The sequence below is a fragment of the Somniosus microcephalus genome, unplaced genomic scaffold, assembly GCF_052327205.1.
Source record: "Somniosus microcephalus isolate GS21.2 unplaced genomic scaffold, FLI_Smic_1.0 unresolved_chr2, whole genome shotgun sequence".
Lineage (NCBI taxonomy): Eukaryota > Metazoa > Chordata > Chondrichthyes > Squaliformes > Somniosidae > Somniosus > Somniosus microcephalus.
This window is the reverse complement of record NW_028225180.1, coordinates 66,138,478-66,153,171: the sequence shown is the minus strand read 5'-3', so window position 1 is coordinate 66,153,171 and position 14,694 is coordinate 66,138,478. Positions and strand designations below refer to the sequence as shown.

Below are 14,694 nucleotides of genomic sequence, written 5' to 3'. Positions count from 1 at the left end.
GATACAGAGTAAAGCTCCCTCTACACTGTCCCATCAAACACTCCCAGGGCAGGTGTAGCACGGGTTAGATACAGAGTAAAGCTCCCTCTACACTGTCCCATTAAACACTCCCAGGGCAGGTACAGCACAGGTTAGATAGAGAGTAAAGCTCCCTCTACACTGTCCCATCAAACACTCCCAGGGCAGGTACAGCACAGGTTAGATACAGAGTAAAGCTCCCTCTACACTGTCCCATCAAACACTCCCAGGGCAGGTACAGCACGGGGTGAGATACAGAGTAAAGCTCCCTCTACACTGTCCCATCAAACACTCCCAGGGTAGGTACAGCACGGGTTAGATACAGAGTAAAGCTCCCTCCACACTGTCCCATTAAACACTCCCAGGGCAGGTACAGCATAGGTTAGATACAGAGTAAAGCTCCCTCTACACTGTCCCATCAAACACTCCCAGGGCAGGTACAGCATGGGTTAGATACAGAGTAAACCTCCCTCTACACTGTCCCATCAAACACTCCCAGGGCAGGTGCAGCACAGGTTAGATACAGAGTAAAGCTCCCTCTACACTGTCCCATCAAACACTCCCAGGGCAGACACAGCACAGGGTGAGATACAGAGTAAAGCTCCCTCTACACTGTCCCATCAAACACTCCCAGGGCAGGTACAGCACGGGTTAGATACAGAGTAAAGCTCCCTCTACACTGTCCCATCAAACACTCTCAGGGCAGGTACAGCACGGGGTTAGATACAGAGTAAAGCTCCCTCTACACTGTCCCATCAAACACTCCCAGGGCAGGTACAGCACGGGTTAGATACAGAGTAAAGCTCCCTCTACACTTGCCCATCAAACACTCCCAGGGCAGGTACAGCACGGGTTAGATACAAAGTAAAGCTACCTCTACACTGTCCCATCAAACACTCCCAGGGCAGGTACAGCACAGGTCAGATACAGAGTAAAGCTCCCTCGACACTGTCCCATCAAACACTCCCAGGGCAGGTACAGCATGGGTTAGATACAGAGTAAAGCTCCCTCTACACTGTCCCATCAAACACTCCCAGGGCAGGTACAGCACGGGGTTAAATACAGAGTAAAGCTCCCTCTACACTGTCCCGTCAAACACTCCCAGGGCAGGTACAGCACGGGTTAGATACAGAGTAAAGCTCCCTCTACAGTGTCCCGTCAAACACTCCCAGGGCAGGTACAGCACGGGTTAGATACAGAGTAAAGCTCCCTCTACACTGTCCCATCAAACACTCCCAGGGCAGGTACAGCACGGGTTAGATACAAAGTAAAGCTCCCTCTACACTGTCCCATCAAACACTCCCAGGGCAGGTACAGCACGGGTTAGATACAGAGTAAAGCTCCCTCTGCACTGTTCCATCAAACACTCCCAGGGCAGGTACAGCACGGGTTAGATACAAAGTAAAGCTCCCTCTACACTGTCCCATCAAACACTCCCAGGGCAGGTACAGCATGGGTTAGATACAGAGTAAAGCTCCTGATGCGCAATCAATTACTCAAAAGACTGAGGTTAAGCGTGTAACCAACAGGCTTTTATTAACAAGAGAATGAAGGTGTGCCTCGAGTGGTCGACCAGTCCAGAATACAGAGGGACTGTGGAGCAGTAACCTTTATACCTGGACTCGTGGGAAGAGTCAGCTGAGGCATGTACAGACATGTACACAGTGGAATACAAACACACACACAGGCAGGTATAACAGTGGTTTACCACATTCACCCCTTGTTTAAAAATGAGTCCAGCGTGGTGAAGTGTATTAAAAGTTTGTGTATTGGAGTCTCTCCGGAGGTCTTGTCTGCCGCTGTGATCGATGTGGCGACGGCAGGGGTAGTGAAGCTTCCGGCGTCGAGTCCCGCGTAGGCTGGGGCACTGGTGTGTAGTCCTCGTGGGTGTCGAGCGGGTCGCGGGGCCCAGGCGTGCCGTCTGCTGGGATTGGATATTGGATCGTGGGGGCGGTGGTAGTGGGTAGTGGGTTACTGGGGCCCCCGAGGGTGCGAGGTCTCGTATGGAGACTGTGTCCTCCCGCCCGTCCGGGTACGCAATGTAAGCATACTGGGGGTTGGCGTGGAGGAGGTCGACCCTCTCGACCAGGGGGTCCATTTTATGGGTCCTCACGTGTCTTCTCAGTAGGACCGGCCCTGGGGACATCAGCCATGGCGGTAGCGATGTCCCCGATGTGGACTTCCTTGGGAAGACAAACATTTTCTCATGAGGGGTGGCATTAGTGGCAGTGCAGAGCAGTGACCGAATAGAGTGGAGCGCATCGGGGAGCACATCCTGCCAGCGGGAGGTCGGAAGGCCCCTAGACTTTAAGGCTAGCAGGGCGGCCTTCCAAACTGTCGCATTCTGTCTTTTCACCTGTCCGTTCCCCCGGGGGTTGTAACTGGTGGTCCTGCTTGTGGCAATACCCCTAGCGAGCAGGTACTGACGGAGTTCGTCGCTCATAAACGATGAGCCCCGGTCGCTATGGATATAGCTGGGGAAACCGAACAGGGTGAAGAGGTCATTCAGACATTTAATGACCGTGGCACTGGTCATGTCCTGGCAGGGGATGGCGAACGGGAAACGGGAGTACCCATCAATAATGTTGAGGAAGTACACATTGCGGTCGGAGGAGGGGAGAGGCCCTTTAAAATCAACGCTCAGGCGCTCGAAGGGGCGAGTGGCTTTTATCAGGTGAGCCCTGTCTGGTCTATAAAAGTGCGGTTTGCACTCAGCGCAGACTTGGCAGTTCCTGGTCATGGTCCTGACCTCCTGAATGGAGTAAGGCAGGTTGCGGGCCTTGATGAAGTGGAAGAACCTGGTGACCCCCGGGTGGCAGAGGTCATTGTGGAGGGCCCGCAGTCTATCGATCTGTGCGCTGGCGCAGGTGCCACGCGATAGAGCATCCGGGGGTTCATTGAGCTTCCCGGGCTGGTACAAGATCTCGTAGTTGTAGGTGGAAAGTTCGATTCTCAACCTCAAGATCTTGTCGTTTTTGATTTTGCCCCTCTGCTTGTTGTTAAACATAAAAGCAACTGAACGCTGGTCTGTGAGCAGGGTAAATCGTTTTCCGGCCAGGTAGTGCCTCCAATGACGCACAGCCTCCACAATAGCCTGGGCCTCCTTCTCAACAGCGGAGTGTCTGGTCTCCGGGCCCTGGAGGGTTCGTGAAAAGAAGGCCACGGGTCTCCCCGCCTGATTAAGGGTAGCGGCCAGGGCAAAGTCGGACGCGTCGCTTTCCACCTGGAAGGAGATGGATTCGTCCACTGCATGCATGGTGGCTTTGGCAATGTCTTCCTTGATACGGTGGAAGGCTAAGCGGGCCTCTGCCGTCAAGGGAAAAGAGGTGGACTTGATCAGCGGACGGGCCTTGTCCACATAGTAGGGGACCCACTGGGCGTAATAGGAGAAAAACCTTAGGCACCTCTTCAGGGCCTTGAAGCAGTGGGGCAGTGGGAGTTCCATAAGGGGACGCATCCGGTCGGGGTCGGGGCCGATGACTCCGTGTTCCACAACACAGCCAAGGATGGCGAGGCGGGTTGTGCGGAATATGAACTTCTCCTTGTTATACGTCAGGTTCAGGAGTTGGGCGGTGCAGAGGAATTTTTCGAGGTTTGCGTCATGGTCCTGCAAGTCATGGCCACAGATGGTCACATTGTCCAGATATGGGAAAGTGGCCTGCAACGCATTTTGATCGACCATCCGGTCCATCTCCCTTTGGAAGACGGAGACCCCATTGGTGACGCCAAAGGGAACCCTAAGGAAGTGGTAGAGGCGGCCGTTTGCCTCAAAGGCAGTATACTGGCGGTCCTCAGGGCTGATAGGGAGCTGGTGGTACGCTGATTTCAGGTCAATGGTCGAGAAGACGCGGTACTGCGCGATCTGGTTGACCATATCAGCTATGCGGGGGAGTGGGTAAGCGTCCAGCAGGGTGTAGCGATTTATTGTCTGGCTGTAGTCGATGACCAGGCGCTGCTTCTCGCCGGTCTTAACGACCACAACCTGGGCTCGCCAGGGGCTGGTGCTGCCCTCAATAATCCCCTCCTTCAGGAGCCGCTCCACTTCGGTTTTAATGAAAACCCTGTCCCCGGCACTGTATCGCCTGCTCTTTGTGGCGATGGGCTTACAGTCGGGGGTGAGGTTAGCAAACAGTGGGGGGGGGGGTGACTCTGAGTGTGGAGATGTTGCACCTGGTGCGCAGCAGGCAATTTGGAAGCTGCTGGCTGCGGACTGTGAGTGGGGGGAGGGGTCCACCGTACGCCATCGTAACACTTTTAAGGTGGCACTGAAAATCTAACCCCAGTAGAACGGCAGCGCAGAGGTGGGGCAGGACCAGAAGTTTAAAATTATCGTACACAGTCCCGTCTACTAAGAGTGTCACCACGCAGTAGCCGCCAATGTCCGCCGACTGGGACTCGGAGGCCATAGAAATCCGCTGGTGCGCAGGCAGGAGTGGGAGAGAGCAACGCCGCACTGTGTCGGGGTGGATGAAGCTCTCCGTGCTCCCAGAGTCAAAAAGGCAGGTTGTTTCATGACCATTTACCTTAATGTCCATTGTGGACCGGGCCAGTTGGTGCAGTCTCGCTTGGTCCAGCATAACGGAGGCCAGCGTAGGGGTCGGTGTGTCACTGCGGGTATCAGATGAGGCGGTGTTGGGGGCCTGCTGCGTCCCGGCTGGCGTCCAAGATGGCGATGTCCATGATCCCCATGTGGCTGGAGGCATCCAAAATGGCTGCTGTTCCGGTGGTTCGCACATGGCTGGGGAGGCCCAAGATGGCGGCCCGCCCAGCCCACATGCGGCGCTGCTGGGGTTCGGGGTGGCTTTGGCCCTGCAGACGCTGGCATAGTGTCCCTTCTTCCCGCAGCCCGAGCAGATCGCATTTTTCGCCGGGCAGCGCGCTCTGGGGTGTTTGGCCTGGCCACAGAAGTAGCATTTCTGGCCTTGGGACACTGCTGCGGTAGTTGGGCCGTTGCTGGGATGTGGCCGGGGTGGCACGGCGCTATGAGACGGTCCTACCGTGTCCCAGGCTGTCATTCCCCGCGGCGTCCACGGTGCAGAGGAGTAGGCATCCATGCCCCGGTAGGCTGCGTCCAATGATAGTGCGAGTTCAGAGGCCTTGTCGAGGTCACTCTGCTCCAACAGTCGCTGTCGTGTGTAATTGGACCTGTGGCCCACAACAAAAGCGTCCCGGATAAGTTCCTCTGTGTACACGGCGGCCTTTACATCCTTACAACCACAGGCCCGGCCAAGCACAGACAGTGCCTGAAGGTATTCCTCGGTCGATTCCCCAGGTTGTTGTTTACGACTCCCCACAAGGTGCCTGGCGTACACCTCGTTCACTGGGCACGTGTACTGGTCCTTGAGGAGCTTGAGAGCAGCCGTGTATGAGGTCGCGTCCTGGATGACCGAGTACGCTCGGTGGTTCACTTTGGAGGTCAGGACATCCAGTTTGTCCTCATCCGATTTGACCGTTGCAGCGGAGGCGATCAGGAATCTTTCAAAGCACTTAAGTCAGTGAGCAAACTTGGTGGATGCGTCCGCCTCCCGATGGTCTAAGTCCAGGCATGCTGGTGTGAGGATCTTCTCCATTATAAAAAATCTTGTTAATAAAATTGATGCGCTATCAATTACTCAAAAGACTGAGGTTAAGCGAGTAACTAACAGGCTTTTATTAACAAGAGAATGAAGGTGTGCCTCGAGTGGTCGACCAGTCCAGAATACAGAGGGACTGTGGAGCAGTCACCTTTATACCTGGACTCGTGGGAGGAGTCAGCCGAGGCATGTACAGACATGTACACAGTGGAATACAAACACACACACAGGCAGGTATAACAGTGGTTTACCACAGGCATGGATTGAAAGATCAGCACAAACAGTGAGGAAGTTCAGGTGCAGCATTACACACTTGCAGCAGAGTTTCCTCAATCTTTTATTGCGGGTATTTGCTCTACAGCTTGATTACACATGTCTCATTTTCAGCATCCAACATTATTCCATCGAAGCTGAATGCAAACTCCAATACAGCTTGTGGTAAGATTTCAAGAGAAGCTGAGGAAAGACTAGTGAGCCAATCACTCTGGAGTTGATCCGCGCATTTCCTGGTGCATAGTTAGACACATGGGGAAGGGTCCAGCAGTTGACTGCCAACCAGCTGTCTTAGCTGGTGAATGCTGGGCATGTTGGAGGTGTTTGGGGAGTAGAGCAGTGGTGCACCTAAATGAAGTAAATCGGGCAGGGCATATAATGGGCGACCAATTGGCTAACACCCAATTTACACAAGAACTAATTGATACTTTACCCTTGATTCAAAATGAGCTTTCTATTCGAATAAACATTAACACAAAATTGGTATAACACAGGACTCGTGTAATCCAACCTACCCCATATTCGTCGCCACTCAACGAATCTGCGGCCATAAGTGCCAGGGCGATATTTTCCACCAGTTCCAAAATCGCCTCCTCTAATCTCTGACGGTAGAACTGGGTGATAATGTTTAACTCCGTGTCACTGTAACTGTCCAGTGTTTGTTTGATTCCATGTTTATCCTCAGCTATAAAAAAAATAAGTGAACGTGAATGAAAATAGCAATTTACAAAATATGACTGACCTATTTATAGGAATATTAGTACAAATAACTATTAATGTCAACCGATTGGCACAACTTTTAAATTGGCCATAAACAACGTTTTCTTTATCTCACGTAATAAAATGTCTAAATAGAATTATTATACAGATCAGCCATGACTTGACTGAATGGTGGAACATGTTCGAGGGCTGAATGTGTAAACGACTCCAGGTGCTGACTGACCTACTCCTGCTCCTATGTAACAGACTCCAGGGGCTGACTGGCCTACTCCTGTTCCTATTTAACAGGCATTAGGGGCTGAATGGCCTACTCCTGTTCCTATGTAACAGACTCCAGGGGCTGAATGGTCGACTCATATTCCTATGCAACAGGGTTGAGAGGCTGAATGGTATACTCCTGCTCCTATGTAACAGACTCCGAGAGTTGAATGTTATTCTTTTGTTCCCATGTAACAGTTTTGAGGGGCTGAAGAGCCTCCCACTCTTCCTATGTAACAGATTGAGGGGCTAAATGGCCTAATCCTTTATCGATGTTACAAGCTTGAAGGGCTAAATGGTTTGCTCCTGTTCCTGTGCAACAGGCTCGAGGAGTTAAATGGCCTACTCCTGTTCCTATGTAATAGACTCAAAAGGCTAACTGGCTTCTTCCTGTTACCATGTAACAGGGTCGAGGGCATGTCTGGCCTCCTTCTGTTCCTATGCAACATGTTCCAGGGGAAGAATGGCGTCCTCCTGTTCCTAGGTTACAGGGTCAAATGGCTGACTGATCTCTTTCTGTTCCTGTGTGACAGGTTCCAGGGGCAGAATGGCCTACTCCTATTCCTATGTAAGAGCCTCAAAGGGCTGAATGGCCTCCTCCTGGACTTGTGTAACAGGCTGCAGGATCTGGACTGCCTACTCCTGCTCCTCTTTTACTGTGCTGCATCCTGTTAGCCAAGTTAACATCTTACTCATTCATGTAGCCATAACTCTGATGCCTGCCTGTTTTACTTTTCCTCTCTTACCATTGCCAGTTATATAGTTGATCACTTTTCGAATTGCACCTTTTCCATCTGTCGATGTGGATTGTTTTGGTTCCATTTTCAATCACTCGGCCACAATAGTTCACCTGCTGAGAATCTAATCAAAAATAATCTGTTCTTGTTAGGGTATTTAAATATCGACAAATTGTATCTGGTGGATTAATTCAGCACCATTACACCAACAATGAGATTAGTTTGTAGATATCACAATTCGATGTTATGAAATTATATTGGGTAGAATTATTGAGATCTCTCTTCATTTCTTCCCATTTTCATTATTGAGGTTATAATTTAAATATTTTTCCACAAATCTCTCATTTACAGACAACTTAAGGGTGCCAATTTCTCCTAATCCATCTGTTGGGAAGCAGACGAGAATGCGTGTAACACAAATATTATCCTCTAGAAGGAAAGAAAGAACTTGCAATTATATCGCAACTTTAAAGACGTCAGGACCTGCCAACGCACTTCACACCCAATGACGTACTTCTTTACGTGTAGTCACTGTTGTAACATAGGGTATCATGTGAGCTAATGTGTGCACAGCAAGGTCCCATAAACATCAATTACATTGTAGTGAAGCCTTAACTTTATCCAGCTGGACTATTGAATTCCTCTCTCGATTTAAGGTCTGAGAATGAGGATATTCCAAAGCATTAACAGCGACTGCCACTAGGGGCACGGGTAATGCAATTTAAAAATAACAACAGAAAATGCTGGAAAAACTCAGCAGGCCAGGCAACATCCATGGAGAGAAAATAGAGTCGACGTTCCAGGTGCAATTCCAAACCCTCCGCAAGCTCCATAAAGTCAGAGTTGTTTCTCGGCCTAAAGCAATTGACAGATGTCATCAGGAATTTCATTATCACACGAAGAATGACTGACACATGGAGCCAACTCCAAATTGGATTAGTGAATGTCGCTCTTGGCTTACTATGTGGCGAAAGGTCATTTACTGGAAACATTAACTTTGCTTGTCTCTCCACTGTTTTCATTATAGAGTTCTCACGCCATGTCAGAAGGTCATGGGTTCAAGTCTCACTACAGAAAGTTTGAGAACAAAAAGCCAGACTGACACTCAGAGTCACTACCGAGGTGAACTGAGACCAATCAGCTCACTGCACTGTCGCTGGTGCCATGTCCGGATGTGATATTAAACCCTGCCCGGGTCTGCCCTCTCACTTGGAGATAAAAGATTCCACAGCACTATTTTGAAGAAGAAGAGGGCACTAATAGCCAATGTCCAGGACCAATATTTATCCATCAACTAACAACACAAATACAGATTGTCAATATCACATTGCTTTATGTGTGAGCTTGGAGTGTGGAAAGTGGCTGCCACATTTCCCGACATTAAAGCAAATAAAGTACTTAATTGGCTGTAAAGCACTTTGGGACGCCATGAGTTCGTGAATAGCACTATAGAAATGGGGTTCTGTATTGTTTGCCCACAAACTGAAGCCTAGCAGCAATGTGCCCCGCAAGCGCAGGCCAGTTCATGGATAGTTGGAGCCATCAGCATGTTTCCTGCTCAAAGATTTTTAAACAGAGCAGTTAATCAGCACAGGGGCAACTGCAAGGGTACCAGACATGGAAAAATAAGGGAATGCTAAATGTCCCCTACTCCATTCCTAGATTTACTCAACCACCCAGTTTGTGATAAGACGTGGATAAATGTGAGGTTATCCACATTGGTGGCAAAAACAGGAAGGCAGATTATTATCTGAATGGCAATAGATTGGGAGAAGGGGAAGTGCAACGAGACCTGGGTGTCCTTGTGCACCAGTTGCTGAAGGTAAGCATGCAGGTGCAGCAGGCGGTTAAGAAGGCAAATGGTATGTTGGCCTTCGCAGGGAGAGGGTTTCAGTACAGGAACAAGGATGTCTTGCTGCAGTTGTACAGGGCCTTGGTGAGACCACATCTTAAGTATTGTGTGCAGTTTTGGTCGCCTTATCTGAGGAAGGATGTTCTTGCCATGGAAGGAGTTCAGCGAAGATTCACCAGGCTGATACCTGGGATGGCACGAATGACGTATGAGGAGAGATTGGATCGATTGGGCTTGTACTCGCTGGAGTTTAGAAGAATGAGAGGGGATCTCATTGAAATTTATAAAATTCTGACAGGACTGGACAGACTAGATTCAGGAAGAATGTTCCCGATGGTTGGGGAGTCCAGAACCACGGGTCGCAGTCTAGGGATAAGGGGTAGGACATTTAGGACAGAAATGAGGAGGAATTTCTTCACCCAGAGAGTGATGAACCTGTGGAATTCTCTACCACAAAAGGCAGTAGAGGCCAATTCATTAAATATATTCAAGAAGGAGTTGGATATAGAGTCATAGGGTCATAGAGTAATACAGCACGGATAGAGGCCCTTCGGCCCATCGTGTCCGCGCCGGCCATCAAGCCCTGCCTAATCTAATCCCATATTCCAGCATTTGGCCCGTAGCCTTGTATGCTATGGCATTTCAAGTGCACATCCAAATGCTTCTTAAATGTTGTGAGGGTTTCTGCCTCCACAACCCTTTCAGGCAGTGAGTTCCAGACTCCAACCACCCTCTGGGTGAAAAAGTTCTTTCTCAAATCCCCTCTAAATCTCCCGCCCTTTACCTTGAATCTATGCCCCCTAGTTATTGACCCCTCTACTAAGGGAAAAAGCTCCTCAGCATCCATCCTATCTATGCCCCTCATAATTTTGTACACCTCAATCATGTCCCCCCTCAGCCTCCTCTGCTCCAAGGAAAACAAACCCAATCTGCCCAGTCTCTCTTCATAGCCGAAGCGCTCCAGCCCTGGTAACATCCTGGTGAACCTCCTCTGCACCCTCTCTAACGCAATCACATCCTTCCTGTAGTGTGGCGACCAGAACTGCACACAGTATTCCAGCTGTGGCCTAACCAGTGTTTTATACAGCTCCATCATAACCTCCTTGCTCTTATATTCAATGCCTCGGCTAATGAAGGCAAGTATCCCATATGCCTTTTTTACCACCTTATCCACCTGTTCCGCCACCTTCAGGGATCTGTGTACTTGCACACCCAGATCCCTCTGACCCTCCGTCTTGCCTAGGGTCTTTCCATTCATTGTGTATTCCTTTGCCTTGTTAGTCCCCCCAAAGTGCATTACCTCGCACTTTTCCGGGTTAAATTCCATTTGCCACTGTTCCGCCCATCTGACCAACCCATCTATATCGTCCTGCAGACTGAGGCTACCCTCCTCGCTATTTACCACCCTACCAATTTTTGTATCATCCGCGAACTTACTGATCATACCCTTTACATTCATATCCAAGTCATTAATGTAGACCACAAACAGCAAGGGACCCAGCACTGATCCCTGTGGTACCCCACTGGCCACAGGCTTCCAGTCACAAAAACAACCTTCGACCATCACCCTCTGCCTTCTGCCACTAAGCCAGTTTTGTATCCAATGTGCCAAGGCACCCTGGATTCCATGGGCTCTTACCTTCTTGACCAGTCTCCTGTGCGGGACTTTATCGAAGGCCTTACTGAAATCCATGTATACCACATCCACTGCGTTACCCTCATTCACACACCTAGTCACCCCCTCAAAAAATTCAATCAAATTAGTCAGACATGATCTTCCCTTGACAAAGCCATGTTGACTATCCCTGATTAATCCTTGCCTCTCCAAGTGGAGACAAATTTTGTCCCTCAGGATTTTTTCCAATAATTTTCCTACCACTGATGTTAGGCTCACTGGCCTGGAGTTCCCCGGTTTTTCCCTACTACCCTTCTTGAATAATGGTACTACATTAGCGGTTCTCCAGTCCTCTGGCACATCCCCTGTGGCCAGAGAGGTCCTGAATATATGTGTTAGAGCCCCCGTAATCTCCTCCTTTGCCTCACACAGCAGCCTGGGATACATTTCATCCGTGCCTGGGGATTTATCCATTTTTAGGCCAGCTAAAGCCGCCAATACCTCCTCCCTCTCGATGTTAATATGTTTGAGCATATCACAGTCCCCCCGCCCTATTTCTATGTCTACATCGTCCTTCTCCATAGTGAAAACAGATGCAAAAAATTCATTTAGAACCCCTCCTACATCTTCCGGCTCCACACACAGATTGCCACTTTTGTCCCTAATGGGCCCTATTTTTTCCCTCGTTATCCTCTTACCCTTAATATACTTATAAAACATCTTTGGATTTTCCTTTATTTTGCTCGCCAGTGTTATTTCATGGCCCCTCCTTGATCTCCTAATTTCTTTTTTAAGTATCCCCCTGCACTTTTTGTACTCCTCTAGGGCTTCCTCCGTCTTTAGCCTTTTGTATCTACCAAAAGCCCTCCTTTTTTTCCTAATCCATTCTCGTATATCCCCTGACATCCAAGGTTCCCTGTGGTTTTTGGAACCACCCTTGACCTTTACGGGAACATGTTGCCATTGTATGATCTCAATCTCCCTTCTGAAACCTCCCATTGCTCCGATGCGGATTTTCCTACAAGTAGCTGATCCCAGTCCATTTTGGCCAGATCCTGCCTTATCCTATTAAAATCGGCCTTCCCCCAATTTAGAATATATTTCTCAAGGCTAAAGGGATCAAGGGGTATGGGGAGAAAGCAGGGACCGGGTGCTGAATTTGGATGATCAGCCATGATCACATTGAATGGCGGAGCAAGCTCGAAGGGCCGTATGGCCTACTCCTGCTCCTATCTTCTATGTTTCTATGTCTATGTAAGACAGCTGGGACCAGTGATCAGACCTGGTACCATTATTTCCTTTAGGGTCATTTTCAAAACACGCCTTTTATTTGATCTTCGAGTGATGAGTGGAGGTGTTGGTCGCCATGCAAACCCTGAAATGTAGCATTTTGACTAAGGGACATAGTGACATGTGACATAGGGACAGTGGGAAAGAGGGTCTTAGGGACATGGCAAAGGGGGGAGGTGGCAGGGCAACAGATGGACAGAAGGACATAGGGATATAGAGGCATAGCAACAGAGGTACATGGGGACAGGGGGTAGAGGTACATGGAGACGGGGTCAGAGAGACAGTGGACGGGGGGCAGAGGGACAGGGGGATGTGATCAGAGGGAAAGAGGGACATGGGGACAGGGGCAGACGTACAAGGGACAGTGGGCCAGCGCAACAAAGGGACAGAAGGACATATGGAAACACAAGCATATAAACAGAGGGACAGGGGGACAGGGGCAGAGGGACAGGGGACAGAGGGACATCTTGCAGAGGGACAGAGGCACATGGAGGCAGGGGGATGGTGTCTGGGCAACAGAGGGGCATGACACGGGGGTTTGGCTACAGAGGCCCTGAAGGACATAGGGAAATAGAGGCACAGCAACATAGGTACATGTGGACAGGGGGCACAGGTATATGGGGACGGAGACAGAGAGACAGGGGGACGGGGCAGAGGTACAGGGGGGGCAGAGGGCAGAGATACGGGGACAGGGATCAGAGCTACATGGGGCAGAGGTACCGGGGGACAGAGGGCAGAGGTACCGGGGACAGAGGGCAGTGGTACCAGGGGAAAGGGGGCAGAGGGACAGAAGGACGTAGAGACATACCGACATAGTGAAAATTGGACAAAGGGATATTGGGACTTAGAGACATAGAGACATTGGGACAGAGGAGAAGAGGGTAATAGGGACAAGCGGACAGAGGGAAGGGGGGACATAGGGACAGGGTGACAGAGGGAAGGTGGGACATAGGAATAGGGGGACAGAGGCACAAAGGGCCATAGGGACAAAGGGTCATAGGAACATATAGATATAGAGACATAGAGACAGAGTGATTGAGGGACATACAGACAGAGGGACATATGGACGGAGAGGCATAGTAATATAGGGATTTAGAGATATAGAGTCAGAGTTAAAGAGGGACATAATGACAGGGGTCAGAGTGAAAGAGGGACATAGGAACTTAGGAACTTAGGGATATAGAGACATAGGGGCAGATTGAAAGAGGGACACAGTGACCTCGGATCATAGGGACTTAGGGACAGGGATATAGAAACAGGAGCTGTTCAGCCACTCGAGCCTGTACCTCCATTCAATTAATTCACGGCTGATCTGTATCTTAACTCCATCCACCCACCTTGGTTCCATAACCTTTGATGCCTTTACTCAACAAAAATCTATCAATCTCAGCTTTGAAACGTTCAATTGATCGCCAGCCTCAACAGCTTTTTGGGGGAGAGAGTTCCAGATTCCCACCACCCTTTGTCTGAAGAGGTGCGGCCTGAACTGCCTAGCTCTAATTTAAGTTCATGCCCCCTTGTTCTGGACTTCTTCACCAGAGGAAAACAAGTTTCTCTCTATCTACCCTTTCAAAATAACACGTCATTTAGTCATCTTAAGCGCCTCAAATAGATCATCCCTCGCCTTTTTAAAAAAGAATGATGCAGCAACACACGGTGCCTTTCAATTCCAAAACTATATATCTGGGATAAATGTACAGATTTACAGATCATAAGTTTTTTAAACCCATAATATACATGCTCTCATAATTTGTTGTGTTCCTACCTTGTACCGCAGCACCTTCTTAGGTTACTCAGTTGAATGTTTGTCCTGTTAACAAATACACCCTGAGCAAAGTCCACCAACAGAGATTTTTCGCTCTAATCCTTACAGTTATTCTGCTCCACACCCTGTTCGAAGCTCAGATTCATATCACAGTCACCAAGGGAGACTTCAATCTAACCTTTACAATGTTTGCTTATTAATAGTTTTGGAGATGTGGGCGTTGCTGGCAAACTCGGCATTTATTGGCCATCCCTAGCTGGCCTGAGAAAAGGTGATGGTCGTGGGCCTTCTTCTTGAACCGCTGGTAGCGGGTTTCAGCAAATTGAGTGACTTTTAGGATCACTTCAGAGGATAGTTTAGAATCAATCACGTTATTGTGGTACTCGAGGCACATATAGGCGCCCAGACAGGGTAAGGACGGCAGGTTTCCTTCCCTAAATGGACCTCAGAGCACCAGTTTAGTTTTTAGGACAGTCAGACAGCGTTATGGTCACTTATACTGACACCAGCCCTGAATTTGCAGTCGGAGGCTTCCCGCGGGCGAACGCCTCTGACCAGCAACATAAATCGGCGCCTACCTGCAGTCTGTCCCC

The 14,694-nt window shown here is 49.5% G+C and overlaps 1 protein-coding gene across 1 annotated transcript in view; it reads right to left on the bottom strand.

Annotated features, from left to right (window-relative positions):
* LOC147092767 (NACHT, LRR and PYD domains-containing protein 3-like) overlaps positions 1 to 14,211 on the bottom strand; it is a 51,660-nt gene extending 37,449 nt beyond the window's left edge. Inside the window, exons 1-3 of the mRNA XM_085976020.1 lie at positions 14,102 to 14,211; positions 7,589 to 7,703; positions 6,380 to 6,549 (exon numbers count right to left, since the gene is read on the bottom strand). Coding sequence (XP_085832146.1) covers positions 6,380 to 6,549; positions 7,589 to 7,664 — 246 coding nt within the window. The 5' untranslated portion in view covers positions 7,665 to 7,703; positions 14,102 to 14,211. The remainder of the gene's footprint in view (positions 1 to 6,379; positions 6,550 to 7,588; positions 7,704 to 14,101) is intronic.
* Between the last annotated feature and the right edge of the window lie 483 nt (positions 14,212 to 14,694).